This window comes from Oncorhynchus clarkii, chromosome 27 (assembly GCF_045791955.1).
Source record: "Oncorhynchus clarkii lewisi isolate Uvic-CL-2024 chromosome 27, UVic_Ocla_1.0, whole genome shotgun sequence".
NCBI classification, from domain to species: Eukaryota; Metazoa; Chordata; class Actinopteri; order Salmoniformes; family Salmonidae; genus Oncorhynchus; species Oncorhynchus clarkii.
The window spans coordinates 22,808,185-22,823,471 of record NC_092173.1 but is presented as its reverse complement, the minus strand read 5'-3'; the positions used below and the strand labels follow the sequence as shown (position 1 = coordinate 22,823,471).

The 15,287-nt window shown below is 43.3% G+C and overlaps 1 protein-coding gene across 1 annotated transcript in view; it reads left to right on the top strand.

The window, feature by feature from the left end:
* The first annotated feature begins 714 nt into the window (after nt 1–714).
* Nucleotides 715–15,287, top strand: part of LOC139385644 (mediator of RNA polymerase II transcription subunit 13-like) — a 29,553-nt gene continuing 14,980 nt past the window's right edge. Inside the window, exons 1-12 of the mRNA XM_071130875.1 lie at nt 715–1,408; nt 2,694–2,928; nt 3,718–3,886; nt 8,605–8,750; nt 8,984–9,181; nt 9,325–9,510; nt 11,936–12,095; nt 12,200–12,310; nt 13,331–14,011; nt 14,108–14,324; nt 14,671–14,701; nt 14,811–14,932. Coding sequence (XP_070986976.1) covers nt 1,343–1,408; nt 2,694–2,928; nt 3,718–3,886; nt 8,605–8,750; nt 8,984–9,181; nt 9,325–9,510; nt 11,936–12,095; nt 12,200–12,310; nt 13,331–14,011; nt 14,108–14,324; nt 14,671–14,701; nt 14,811–14,932 — 2,322 coding nt within the window. The 5' untranslated portion in view covers nt 715–1,342. The remainder of the gene's footprint in view (nt 1,409–2,693; nt 2,929–3,717; nt 3,887–8,604; nt 8,751–8,983; nt 9,182–9,324; nt 9,511–11,935; nt 12,096–12,199; nt 12,311–13,330; nt 14,012–14,107; nt 14,325–14,670; nt 14,702–14,810; nt 14,933–15,287) is intronic.

The window sequence follows — 15,287 nt, the reverse complement described above, 5'->3', positions numbered from 1 at the left end:
GAAAGTATGCCACACTTCTGTCAGAGCTCCCCCAAACAGCTGTGTATGTTTGAGATATGATTCCCCCTCCTTTACCTCTATTTACCTTTTTCTCTTATAAAGAACAGGGGAAAACTTGCAAAAATGCAAACATTTAGTAAAACTGTCCTATTGTGCCCTGTTTTGTTGACATATTGTGCAGTAGTTCTGTCTTTTTATTTAACTAGGCAAGTCCGTTCAGAACAGATTCTTATTTACAATGACATCCTAGGAACAGTGGGTTAATTTAACTGCCTTGTTTAGGGGTGTCTTTTTATTTAACTAGGCAAGTCCGTTCAGAACAGATTCTTATTTACAATGACAGCCTAGGAACAGTGGGTTAATTTAACTGCCTTGTTTAGGGGCAGAACGACAGGTTTGTACCTTGTCAGCTCAGGAATTCGATCAAGCAACCTTTCGGTTACTGGCCCAACGCTCTAACCACTTGGCTACCTGAGGAGGATTACCTGTGATTGACTGACTGGGACCAGGATGAGAGGTTCCGTTTTTTTTACTATTTCCATTAGATTATGGCTGGCTGGAGCCTGAAAGCATAATGATCATTATAGGATGAGTTGGCTTGATACAAAGATGTCATTGGTTTGATCAGTAAACTCAGTTACGAGCTATCAGTTATAGTGTGACCCCCCCCCCCCCCCACCCCCCCCACCACCACCATTGCCACAAATTGGCCAATGGGAGTTGGGAGGCAGAGTTGTCCTCTTGGCCGCCATTAAAGAATTCAATTCTTGAATTCAAATGGCAACCTGCAGGACCCGAGAATCAGTAAACGCAAATGCTTACCCTTACTGGACATTTACATCATGATGTCAGTATTTTAGTGAAAGTTTTGATAGTTTTATCGGATTCCGGCGACTATGGGGAATATAAGGGTGGTGTTAGCTAACTGTTTTATTTAGTCTGACTTGGCTATGTTAGCTAGATAGCTTAACTCGGGGAGGGGAGCGTTTCTTTGCTCTGAACTTGTTTTAGATTACATCACTTCATGGTGAGGCTCTGGTATGGTTCGTGTAGATATTTTAGTTAACGTATTATGAAGTAAAGTAAGAAAACGGACTCGCTGTTAGCGTAGAAAGCTAACTAGCTAGTTGTGCTAGCTGGCTATTAAGACAGCGAGACTGTTTAGCAAGCAAGAAGCTAGCATAGTGGCTAGGCATCAACCGGTTGTATAAATAACTAGCAAGTTAGCATCTTAGTTTTCTGGGTTAGTTGGCTAAATACTCAATATCCAGATCAAATAACTTAGCTGAATATTGCTCTTCTCGGTAACTGAGACGATGGATTGTTCAACCACGCTGTGAGGATGAGTTCATGTTTTGTACCAAACGGGGCCAGTTTAGAGGACTGCCACTCCAACCTATTTTGCCTGGTGAGTGATTAAACTATGTTGGCATGCTAACGTTAGCTAGCTCAAACTGAGGCCATAAAGCCATTTTGGCTAGGCAGACAGCAAGCTAAACCGCTTGACTGCAGCTGACTGGAGGCGTCAAGGCCTGTTCTAGATTACTGTCTAATGCAATTTTGCAAGTGACTTAACTGTAGTTAGCTAACATTAATACTTTGTTGATACGATGTTAGTTTATAGCAGTTGAAGTACACCAGATTCAACTACAAACATTCTTTCTTAGCTAGCAATCATTTCGCTAGCTAGCTAATGTTGGCTAACTGGCATGCAATGTTCAGGTTATTTTGTGAGGTTGTCTGTCATTGTGAGATGTTAATGATTCTTCACCTCATTATCATTAGCTATATATTTGATTTCAATTTCTTCTATCCAACTAACTATTTCTTAGCAACTAGTCATAGTGTACATTAGCGTTTGTTTACAACTTGATGCTTGGTTAGTTAGTTATGGCTAACTTTTTAGGCCAACAATATGAGTCAGCCTATGACTAGGTCTACAGTATTGTTTTCTTCAGTGAGCATTCCTATCACCAGTGCTGTCAACTACAACTCATGAAGCTAGTGAGTTGCACACTTCCTCATTGTAGTGTTATGTGGTACTTACTCCCTTATGGATAGAACTTTCAACGGGGTACTAAGACAAGTGTACCTTATATCAACTATAGGCCAATAGTTTTAGTGATTCTGAAACTGTATATTTTATTAAAACTAGGATATAATAAATGTCTTGTCATATTTTGAATTGATTCTATATTCTTCTAGAAAATGTTGCATAGCATTCGAAGCTATTCTGTATTGAATATTCTAGGTAATAACCATTGGCACTAAATACTTTGATAGAAATGGGTTTCCCACCCTTTGAACCCTAAAGACTAATGATTTGGAAGGTTAGGTTGCACACAAAGGAACAACTGCATCCTTTACATTTTGTATTTGGAGGTACTTCACACTGGTTAGATAAACAGCTGTTAAAGTTGTCCCAGGAGTTGGGCTACTACTGCACTGCTTTACATTCAGCCGGCTTGCCTCTTGTCTCTGGGCCAATCCCAAATGGACCCTACGTACTTTCGGAGATCTTGCAAGGAATATGGTGAAACTTCCATCGAGCCTATCAGAGGGCAAGGTAGAGCGATTACCATATTAGTTGCACCTGTGAAATCCTCTCAGATCTCTACAAGTGCATAGGTTCTAGTGTCCATTTGGGATTGGACCTCTGTCTCAGCTCTCTCTTTTCTCACCCCATCCCCCAGGCTGACCTGACTGGGATAAAATGGCGACGTTTTGTGTGGCAGGGGCCCACCTCCTCGCCCATCCTCTTTCCCGTGACAGAGGAAGACCCCATCCTGTGCAGCTTCAGCCGGTGCCTGGCGGCCGATGTGCTAAGCGTGTGGCGGAGGCACCACACCCCGGGCCGCCGTGAGCTCTGGCTCTTCTGGTGGGGGGATGACCCCAGCTTCGCCGAACTCATCCACCACGATCTGTCAAGTAAGGGCAAGCCTCTGCTACGGGAAGGTTATGTTTGTGGCTCACTTGGAGTTAGGATAAACTCTGACTTTTGGAGAGAGGCTGCCAGTCATGCAAGGCACTGCTCAGATGAGTTGTCCAGTAGTCCACAGCCTGATGCACTTCAATGACTACCTGCATCTTTCACTACCAAAAGATGCAAGTAGTTTACATGTCGGGCCTACCATGATCATGCACACCATGATACTGGTCAGCTGAAAGCCTAAATCATAATATCTCCCATCTGCTTTTTCATTGGAGTCGCAGCTCCTGTTACAGTAGTTAGCTGCCTACAGGGTGAAGCTAAGTGGCTGCTTGGTGGCTAGATCTTATAGTCCTTGCCACTGATAAAACAAAGTGAACATTTTTGTTTATCTATCCTACACTAGTCAGGTGAAATTACCTTTTGTATCCCCACCACCCGTCAAACTGTTGCAACAGTTCATTGTGAAAGCTTAAAGGGAAACTCTACTCAAATTATCTTTTGGATATAATGTATCATGATTGTGTGGGTGGTGACACTTTGCTTCTTGAATGTCCATGAAAGCTACACAGTTTGACTGCTGTTTTTTAGTGGATTTTTTCCTTTAACATTTTATTTCCATAGTTGCATAATGTGTTGAGTTTCATCGTAAACATTGTTTGAATCTTGTTTGAACCCATAACAAACGGCAACACCACCAATCCTTCAGTTCTTGTTTACAGTTTAAAGTTGTGATGTTGATGGAGCATTCAGCAGCTATTTGACTCTTTGCTCTCTCCCTGGCTCAGGTGAAGAGGAAGGCGAGTGGGAGAGCGGGTTGTCCTACGAGTGCCGCACACTCCTGTTCAAAGCTGTACACAACCTGCTGGAGCGTTGCCTCATGAACCGCAGCTTTGTCCGTATTGGCAAGTGGTTTGTCAAGCCCTACGAGAAGGATGAGAAGCCCATCAGTAAGAGGTAAGAGTCCCCATATTAACCCTCTTCTGTAACCAGTGTATTGATATCTTCATCAGTTTTGCGGAGTGCTCTGGTGACTTTCTAATAAATTTCTACAGCAGTTCAACCAGGCATCCTGATCCAGTGTAATTCCTTATTGGTTTTAGTAATGTATTGCACTGGATTAAAAACATCTGCCAAGAATAGTAAATTGGTTGGCCACAACTGTAGGCCTATAGTAAATTGAGTGAATGCCAATGGAAGGTGTTAATGACGTGAATTAATGTCTTGTGTGAAATTCAGCCATTTCTGACATGCTGAACACACTGCTCGTATTACAAAATAAATGTACACGTTATTTGACTATTTCATCCAAACTGCTCGCGTCATTGAGTGTCTCCATAGCCAGGCTCTAAAATATAACTTTGTTCTATTTTGACGTGCTGCAAGCCCCACCTCTCTATTCTCCTCATTTGTTTTTTGGATCATATACCCATGTGGGTGATTGAAAGATGAATAATTGTCGGAGTAGAGGACCTTGTGCGTTTCATGTAAAATAACCCAATGTTTATATCCCAGGACAAATTAGCAAGCAACACCAAGCTAGCTAGCTGAATTGCAATGAATGTTTCATGTGTTTCGACCTGTCCCCAAATGAGTATAGTTGGTTCAGGGTTCGTTTTGATATTTCAACCTGCGTGTCCTGATCGCGTCTGGTGTGGATGGACAAAATCAACATTTGTGTGATGGCGGACCCACGCGCATGCCTGATCTTGTCAGCATGTGAATGTGATAGTTTTCCTTTTACTTGATGTTCGGGCATGTGCTTTGTAACACACAGGCCATAGAAATGTACACACTTTGTCAGTGACTCCCTATCTGACGCTTTTGTCTCTTATGATTTATTCTTGAAATAAACCCTGAGGTTCGTTGGATTGATGGATTCATTGAAATCCCCCTAGGACACTTGGCTCTTCAAAGGCAGCATATGTTTAGTAGCCGTTCACACATCAGTATCCTTTTCTGTTAATAGCTCTGCTGGATTACTTCTTGGATGTCTGGAGAGTTTCCTGTTGTCCGTAGATAGTATTTTAGTGGGGGCAGGTGAATGTATGCTTGTTCACGTGAGTCAGCCCTGCACAGATTCTGATCTATAAATTACCTCAGATTCCAGACAACTACTACACTGCCATTAGATAATTTGGGAACATTAGGGAATCTATGTGGTGCCTTTTCTCAGGCTGAACAAGCAGCAGATAATTATTTTCTGCTGCTGTGAGTAGACATGCATACTGTATTAATTTTTGCCCTGTTATGCGTCAGCATGCTTTAGTTTTCCTGGCGGCTAGGCTGACCAAATGAGTGCTCGCATAAGCCTTTAAAAGAACTTAGCTTGAAAAACAAGAAAAAAGCACCAATAGTACTGTTTGTAAATTTGAGACGCTGTAGCAAGTATACACTTCCTCAAAATAGTCAGAATTATTCAAATAAATCTGTCATTCATTCTGAGGTTTTTGCAGAGAAGATCTTAGTCGAGCAATTTTACATCTAAGATGTTTGGTGCAGTATTTCTCAATGAAAAAAATGTGCGGGAAAACAAACAAAAATACTTAATTGAACAATCCCTACTGTTGACCAAACCTAGATGAAGAGGCATAGACATTGGCTTGCGCCCTACATTTTTTTTGCCTTAACAGCTTATGTAGTCATAATATATGCAAGAACTCTTCGGCTGGGAAGCATGCAGGCGCCTTTAAGTGGAATGACATCACAGTTTTGGCTTCCCCCTGCACTCAAATGGGGCCTGGGGGAATCCTGGAGAGCCCTAATGGGCTAATTTGAGCCCTGCCTGTTTCGCCTGCCCTGCTAATTCAAGCAGTGCATGATCACTGGGGTGTTAAGCTGTCATGGTGTGTTTACGGGTGTGAAGTGTGTGAGAATTGGCCACAATGTTCAGGATGAAGACCTCTACAAGTGGGTGTTGAAGAAGAGCAGTGCCTCCTTGGACTTGGTGAAAATGAGTTGGTGTGTGAGTGAGATTCAGCGGTCTCACTGTCACCTGAGTCTGCATTGTGGTTTTACACAAACCTTGTCAACGGGAACTATTTTGGTGTGTATAGCCCGCTTGGCTGTGCAGCACTAGTGAGGAAATAAAGCCTTGTTTCAACATTTCAATTTTAAAATAGTCTGTTATTTTTTAACTAGGTGATCACATTTTGGTCTATAGGTGTCTTGGAGGATCACTTTTAACTGAAACTAAAATAATCTGTCTGTTGTCCAGGCTGGTTGAAGGCCAGGCCTCAATGACCATTTTCCTCACAGTAAGCAGCCATTGTGACCTGGAAGTAGGTTTTAATGGCATATAAGACAATATGTGAGTAGAGCGGCGCGTGCCTAGGAGCGCTCTTTTCACCAGCTCAGGGCATGCCCGCCCCAGCATGCATTTGTAGTCTACTTGTGTGCTGCTATATCCCCTTGCTTTAGCTACTGTTTTGGAGTTAGCTAAATATTTTCATAAAGAAACCAATAAAGCACACAAGTGCTAAATCAGGGTGACTTACAAAGATGTGTACCAAGGGAGGGAGTGTGGTGATTGTAGTGTCCACAACTAAATAATCATTGTGGAATCTGAAGACACATATCCCAAAAGCAAGATACTTATTCTGTGCACATGCTAAAAGAAAGGAATGTGGTGGGTAGATAACTGAGTCATAACTAAGTGTATCATTGTAGAAAAAAAAATCAGATCTCTTAAAAGTTTCCTTCATTTCCGTTGTATTATTTATAGAATAGGCCATAATTGATTTTGGCCCAATAGGCCTGGCATATTCCCTCATTCAAGGAGCTTTCTGTTTTGATTGCGTTATTTTGCCTAAAAACCTTTTTGGGCCTACATTTTTTTATTTTTTTTACTCTGCATCTCTGCACAGCCCAAGTCCGTACGAGAGTTGCAGCGATGGGACAAGACTGTAAATACCAATTGGATATCATGAAAAAGGGCTTGTGTAAATTGTTTTTAATTCTAAGTAAGTCACAGCTTATAATTTATAGACTAATGATTTAATATAACAAAATGTTTAGATGCCAAGGGTTTATTTCCCTACCAGCTTATTGTGTTTCACTCGCAATGCTTCACAATGTATTTCTTTGTAGGCTATAGCCTTGGAATAATGTACCCTACCAACATGTTTTATTTAAATTCCTTCTTCCTGCTGCTGACCTGTTTAGTGTTTATATGCTGTTTAATATGGCATGTAGCCTATTTGAAATTGTTTGCTGCTTATATTTATTGTTTCATGTTTATTCAAGTACTTTTCATTCAAATCCATATGGTTTGGTTTCAATACTTAAACCAATTGATAGGTCCAGGTAGTCACACAAATAGATGGGTGTTGGTTAAATTGTGGTTTTAAAGAATAGAGAGCTTTTGGGGAAGCAGTTTTCTTTTCTTGTGGGCATGTTTTAGTGGAGCGCCCTCATCGGGATTTCCAGCTGCTTTCTCTCTGGTGAAGACATGGGCCTGTCGCTCTAGGAACAGACCAATAGCCTGTCATCAATTGTATTTCTGGGATGTTGAGACTATCCTTCCAGCAAAGTACTGGAGCTGCTATCTATATAACACAGACTGTAAAAGTTTTGATTGTAAAGATTAGTTTGACATTGATAACCCTGTCTTGTGCCTTCTCGTGCCAACATTCCCACCTTTTATTCAACCTAATAGAAAAAGTTTTTGTTACGATTTAACTGGAAACAGGGATTTTTCGGCCATTGTAATCCTTGGGCGGGCTGCCTAAGGGTCCAAACGGTGTAATTTTTAAAAATATTTCACGTTTGGGATGGACAAATGCTTTCGGTGTGAACTTAAAACCACATATTAAGTATGTTGAAAAGATAGACCTACTTTTTTGTAATAATGTATTTGTTCGTTTTCAATCACCAACATAAAATCTAGACAGGGAAAATCCCCCAAAAAATTAATTTAGCAGTTTTGATTTTGTTTGAGCATTAGCCATGGAAAAATGCATACAATGGCAGGAAATTAACTTTAAAACTATAACATTCTCTACTCCATGGCAGAATATGTAGAAAATATTTTTTTTGTAGCAAATTTCATGATCTCCACTCCATGGTGAAAATTGCTGGAGATTGGCTTAAAAATGCCTACACAGCCTAGATGGTGGTGTAGAGATTCGGCAGTGCCGACCGCACCCATTGCCACGCCACACCCACCACCTACGCTCCTTTTTGATCCAGAAGAAAACCCTGGATGTCGTTTTAAAAAAAAAAAAATCTGTACATTTACTGTTAACTGTTCAGTGCACGTATAACATGAGTGAGCCTGAGGCAGAAAGAAAGATGGCACCGATTTGTAATAAACCAGTGTATCCTGACTTGCTCCGTTTGTCAAGAAGTCATGCAAGAAGATCTTTACTCTGCATACAGCAGCAAATCTTTGTTTGCCTTTCAGTTTCATTTCTAGCCCAAACCCTGCTTACAGCCTCATGACTGTAGATTGTTTTGGTATAGTTTTTTTTCTTTCATGTCTGAAGTATCCTGTCAGGTCTTTTGCATTTAGGAAACCTGTAACCGTGAATCCAAATGAGAATAAATAATTTTGCTTTCTGTATCTGATAAGACATTGAATCTTATGTTTCACTCGGATTGCTTCTCTAAGGAATGTCTTACCAATATTTCCAGGTGGATCTGAGACTGACCGTGTTTTTCCATCCCTTCTGCAGTGAACACCTGTCGTGTGCGTTCACCTTCTTCCTGCACGGGGACAGTAATGTGTGCACGAGCGTAGAGATTGCCCAGCACCAGTCTGTCCAGCGACTGAGTGAAGAGCACCTGAGCTTGGCACAGCAGAATGCCAGCCCCCTGCAAGGTGGGTCTAACCAGCCATGGCCTATTGAGACAACAGTTAAACTACCTGTCATTGGTTAGATACTGTGATTTCCATAGATTTTAATTATATATTTTTTGTCAAAGGCAATGCTGCTGCAGTAGTATTTATAATTCAAGCATAGTCTTGCCTGCTGTCATAATTCATTTATCTCTAGTCGCGACTATTCTGACCTGTGCTGACCTCACACCTCACACTCACACTCCTTTCCACAGTCATCTTGAGTCCATATGGTCTGAACGGGACGGTCACGGGCCAGTCCTTCAAGATGTCTGACCACCCCACCCAGAAACTCATTGAGGAGTGGAGGCAGTTCTATCCCATCAGCCCCAGCGCCAAGGACCGCCCCGAGGACAAGATGGAGGATGCAGACTGGGAGGACGACTCACTAGCAGCCGTGGAGGTCCTTGTTGGTAAGATGGGGGATGTTGCTACAGTTGCGTGTTGTCCAGTGTGTGGATGTGTTATTTTCATGGTTAGTATGTGGTATTGCAATTGTGTGTGTTTTCTGAATGAGGCTGTCACTGACAAAATGTGTTGTGCTGATCTGTTCCAGCTGGAGTGAGGATGGTGTACCCTGCCTGTCTAGTACTGGTTCCCCAGTCAGACCTCCCTGCCCTAGCCCCCCAGGGCTCAGCCAACCCCTCAGCCATCCTGTGTGAGGGCCAGGGGACCCACAGAGACCATGCCATGTCCTCTGTCACCCTTACTCCTCCCACATCACCAGAGGAGGCCCAAACGGGTATCCTTACCATTTACTAATTAGTCTATTAGGACAAAAACACTGCAGGTGTAATAGGATATGATTAGCTGTCTGGCTTCAGTGTCCATCTTTTGAATGATTAAACATTGATGCGTTCAGGTTAAATTATTTTATAAAACCCTTTTTACGAATTGCTTATACAGATACTCATCCTAAAACCCCAAAGAGCAAGCAATGCTGAAGCACAGTGGCTAGGAAAAACTCCCTAGATAGGTACATGTACATGAAACTCATAACTGATTATTTTGGTAAGTTGAAGGATTTACTAATACTGAGTATTATTAATTTATACAACGGGTGGGTCTAATCCTGGATGCTGATTGGATAAATACCCCCTTCCAGGCGATGTCTATTCCACAAGTTACCACTGGCTAAATCTGACATTGTAATACCTATTTACTCTGTTTCATCTGACTGCTCAAGCCACTGTCTCATCAGCCCAGCCAGGCAATTTATGTAATAGATCTACACTAAAAGATTTGTATTAAGGAGATTTGTATTAACCTTGCCGGTCTCTGACATTTGCAACATTGTTTCAATATTACATTCGATTTCCAGCTGTCCCATAGTAATGAACGTGTCTGATGTCAGGACGAGCCAGTCGATTATCATGAATCAGCAAAAAAAGAAACCTCCCTTTTTCAGGACCCTGTCTTTCAAAAATGATTGGATTTTTACAAATTAACGTCACATATCTTCATTGTAAAGGGTTTAAACACCGTTTCCCATGCTTGTTCAATGAACTATAAACAATTAATGAACACGCACCTGTGGAATGGTCATTGAGACACTAACATCTTACAGACTGTAGGCAATTAAGGTCTTGTAGGCCTAACCAGTAAGGCAGTTCCTCACCAAACATCACCGGCAACAATGTCACCTATGGGCACAAACCCACCGTCGCTGGACCAGACAGGACTGGCAAAAAGTCCTCTTCACTGATGAGTTGCGGTTTTGTCTCACCGGGGTGATGGTCGGATTCGCGTTTATTGTCGAAGGAATGAGCGTTACACCAAGGCCTGTACTCTGGAGCGGAATCGATTTGGAGGTGGAGTGTCTGTCGTGGTCTTGGGCGGTGTGTCACATCATCGGACTGTGCCTGCAATGATAACAAGCTATCTCAACGCTGTGCGTTACAGGGAAGACATCCTCCTCCATCATGTGGTACCCTTCCTGCAGGCTCATCCTGACATGACCCTCCAGCATGACAATACCACCAGCCATACTGCTCGTTCTGTGTGTGATTTCCTGCAAGACAGGAATGTCAGTGTTCTTCCATGGCCAGTGAAGAGCCCGGATCTCAATCCTATTGAGCATGTCTGGGACCTGTTGGATCGGAGGGTGAGGGCTAGGTCCACCCCCCCCCCCCCCCCCCCCCCCAGAAATGTCCGGGAACTTGCAGGTGCCTTGGTGGAAGAGTGAGGGTAACATGTCACAGCAGGAACTGACAAATCTGGTGCAGTCCATGAGGAGGAGATGCACTGCAGTACTTAGTATCTGGTGTGGCCACCAGCTGCATTGACTTTTACTTTTTATTTTGACCCCCACCCCTTTGTTCAGGGACACATTCCATTTATGTTCGTAACGTCTGTGGTACTTGTTCAATTTGTCTCAGTTGTTGAATCTTCTGTTCATACAAGTATTTACACATGTTAAGTTTGCTGAAAATTAATGCAGTTGACAGTGAGAGGACGTTTCTTTTTTTACTGGGGTTACATAAATGTCAATAGAAAATCACAAAATGCCGCTAGTTTGCTGTCATTCCAGCTTCAGTTCAAAGTTATTGTTTTAGCTGTGCAGTTAGAAATCTATGCTGAACAGTGGCCTGGCGAGAGAGCAAATGTTATATGCCAGGTGAAATTGTGCATCATTAGCGCATTCATTGTTATGGATGTATCCCAAATTATTTTACTAGAAAAACAGCTTAAACAATATTCAGCTACTTTGCTGCTGTTCTGGCTGTGCTGTTTGACGTGACTGTTAGCCAAAGTTGGCTGGCTAGCAAGCAAGGCATAAGAACGTTACCAGCCATTGTGGCAATGGAACTTTTAGAACAAACGACTGGGTCGATCCTTAGATTTAAAACAAATACTTTAACGACTGGTTCTAACCTAACCGATAGAACAAACAACCAGCCTGCATAGGTAGCAGCCCTAGATTTGTGTCAGGACTATGTCTCGCGGAAGGATGAAATAGTATGAATGAATTGATCAGAGTAACTTTTCTTTAATGAAAATATGTCAATTATTTTGAGTTTGTTGGTAACCAGTCTTATAAAAGTGATAATGCCCTCGAAGCCAGTGTTTTGTCTCTGGGCTAACACCTCTGCCAATACTGTATATCCTCCAAACACTGGCTTCTTGGGCATTATCACTTAAGTGTTTCTCTATCTTTTCTGCTATAGATCATCAGGCAGCCCAGAGGTGGTTAAAGCTGTGCTTGACAGTGGATGGTTTCAGCTCCAACAGCAGCGGTATCCATGGCAGCAAGATCCCCCGTAGGCTGGCTGCCCAGGTGGTGGAGAGCGTGTGGCAGGAGTGCACTACCAACCGGGCCCAGAGCAAGTATGTACACTACCTGTCACCTCACCCTACTGATTCATATCATACTACTGGTCTATTGAAGGAGAGGCTGTCTGCTGAGCTCTGTTTGTCTGGTTCTTTGTCAGGAGGAAGTTTGCTACATTGACCAATGGCACCTGTGAGGAGGAGGAGGGGGACAAAACGGGAGTATGGGATTTTGTGGAGTCATCGCATAGGGCACACTGCAACTGTTCAAGGTACTGTGGATCACGTTTTATAAAACGGTGGGGGTTTTAGGCCAGGGGTGTCAAACTCAATCACCGCACGGGCCATATTGAAAAAACACAATTAATTTACAGTCCAGACATGGCGGCCTATGTTTGTTTTTAGAATAAAACGTGAATAGAACTGCGACCTAAACTGACCATATTTATAAAATATATATATATATATGCCCCTTTATGATGTCCACTTATACATTTACGTAGGATGCTGAATATAGCATTTTAAAATAAATAATATTTTAAGCATTTTGTTGCAGGTTTTTTTTGTTTTAAGTTTTATAAACCGAAGCCAGAATTAAACATTTTAGTAGCTTAGGAGGACTGCCTGTGCCTTTTCCCTCTGCTGCTCTGTAAATGGGACAGCACATCAAGCTGTAATTTCATTAAGTCGATGACTCAACCTTTAACTCATACTCACTTGTGTGCTTTAGTATTCATTTATACTCGTGTAAATCCTTTATCTAATAACTTTTTGACATCAAAGATGGCATTGTCTGTAGGCTACAGCAATGGAACTGAAACCTGGCATCAACATTTAGCCTACAACTTAAACTTTTGGTCTGGTAGGTTCGGTCAGTACCATTAAGGAAAACCGCTTGGCTGCTGCAAATGAGGTGATACAGCGCACTAGCTGGCTCCTGGTTGGGTGGGTGTACGTGTGGGTCTGGGAGGAGGGGGGTGTGTGTGGCAATGCACTGTCTTTGGAGCTCATCAAGTTAGTAGTGCTTGCTAGGACTTGTAGTGCAGAGCGTCGTGGGCGGTATGGAAGCAGGCCAAAATGAATTGACAACCCAAATCATTGTGCAAACCAGATAGAAATGTATCATGGGCCAGATCCGGCCCGCGGGCCTTGCTTGACATGTGTTTTAGGCTGATGTGAATTGTTCTCTGTAACTCACCAGAGTCCTTTAGGGGGTCTGATTTGTATGACAGACATCTTGGAAATGAACATTCAGTAAATTGCTATTCCAATATTTTGACTCTTCACCCCAGGCATAAAAACCAGAAACAACGATTAGGCAGCACCTCAGGAAACCCCCCATCAGTGGGCAAGCCCCCACAGCCGCCACCCAAACACAAGCTGGGCGAGAAGTTGGAGAAGGGGGAGAAGCAGCAGAAGAGGCCCCAGACACCCTTTCACCACCGCAGCTATGTGTTTGAGGAGCAGGCCATGGAGCCCCGGAGGCTGTGTATTAGAACCCAGGATGAGGGACCCTACCCGAGCCTGCACCACATAGACACAGCCCCTTCCAGAGCCCCCATGTTGCACACCCACGGGACCCCCCAAGACCTGGCTGGCTCCCCCCAGCCCCCACCTCTCAGCCCCCACCCCTGCGAGCACGGGGAGGAAGACCCTGGGGCCATAAAGAGCTCCTCCACGCCCATCCACCAACACTTCTACCCCCCCTCCTCTGAGCCCTGCCTGCTGCCTCAGAAGACGTTGTCTGATCTGCCCCTGCCTTTCCCCCATACCTACCCTGAATCCCTGGAACCCACTGCCTACGTGGGCTCAGCCATCAACCCCAACGAAGACTCGGCCCACAACCCATGGAAGTACTTCAACCTGCCACGGAAGAAGGCCTCAGACTTCTTGACACCACTGCTGCCTGTGGACAAACTACAGGATGACTCTGGGGGAGGAGGAGGGCAGGAGAACATTGTCTCTGTCACAGAGTGAGTACACTACCCCCTCTTTCAAGATGTAATGATAAACCTTACTACAAGCACCAAGGTGATGAGTGGCTATGATAGATATTTGGTTTCTCCCAGGTTGATGTCTGGCTCTGGCAGGCCTCTGAAGGTGTCTGACGACCTGGTGAGAACCTACACCCAGAGGAGGAACAGCCACCTGGCGGCTGCCATGGCTGACGAGGACCATGAGGAGGAGCCAGACCCCTACGCCTTCGTGGAGGGAGACGAGGAGTTCACCTTCACTGACAAGAAGGACAAACCAGGATCGGAGAGAGAAACCAGCAAGAGACACAAGGTGAGTTTCAAACATGAGTTTCTAAGAATTAATTCCATAGTTATCCCTTTTCCTAATCTTACCTAATGTGGTCGGATTTGTTAGTTCAGTTGACATATGTATGCCACTTTTGATTATGGGATGATGTAGCACTGTGGTTCCCAACATTTTTTGCTTACTGTACCACCAACTGAATTTTGCTCTGCCTGGAGTACCCCTGAAGTACCCATGTACATTTTACCAGTAAGCTTCTGGTCTTCTCAAGTACCCACTGTGGATAGACCAAGTAACCCCTGGTTGGGAGCCAGTGATGTAGCAGATGCCAAGAGAATAACGCATTTCTTTACGCTGGTGTTTGTTTGTTTAGGGTGACGATGGCAGTGGGACTTCAGCAGATGGTGAGCATTTCCTCCTTTATTGTTATTTTATTTAATTTTAATCACTCCTATAAAACTACGAGTGGAATTTCAATAAAATGGTCATCCAGAGTGGTTACTGTGTGTGCAGATGGTCAGGGTGCGGCCGGTGGGAAGCCTATACCCTCCACCAGCCTCATCCATGAGACAGACCTGGCTGTGTCCATCAACGATCTGGACAACCTCTTCAACTCAGACGAAGACGAGCTTGCGGTCAGTAGAGTATACAGTGCCTCTGGAAAGTATTCATACCCTTTGACATAATACACATTTTGTTGCGTTAGACTGAATTCAACATTTATTAAATAAAAATTCTCGCCCATCAACACACGCTACCCCATACTGATGAAGTGAAAACATGTTTTTATAGATTTTTGCAAATTTCTTGAAAATGAAATAGTCCTTTGCTGTGACAGTCCAAATTGTGCTCAGGTGTATCAACTTTCCTTTGATCGTCCTTGAGACGTTACTACAACTTGGAGTCCAGCTGTGGCCCATTAAATTGATTTTTAGGAAGAAACAGACCTGTCTACATAAGGTCCCACAGTTGACAGTACATGTAAGAACA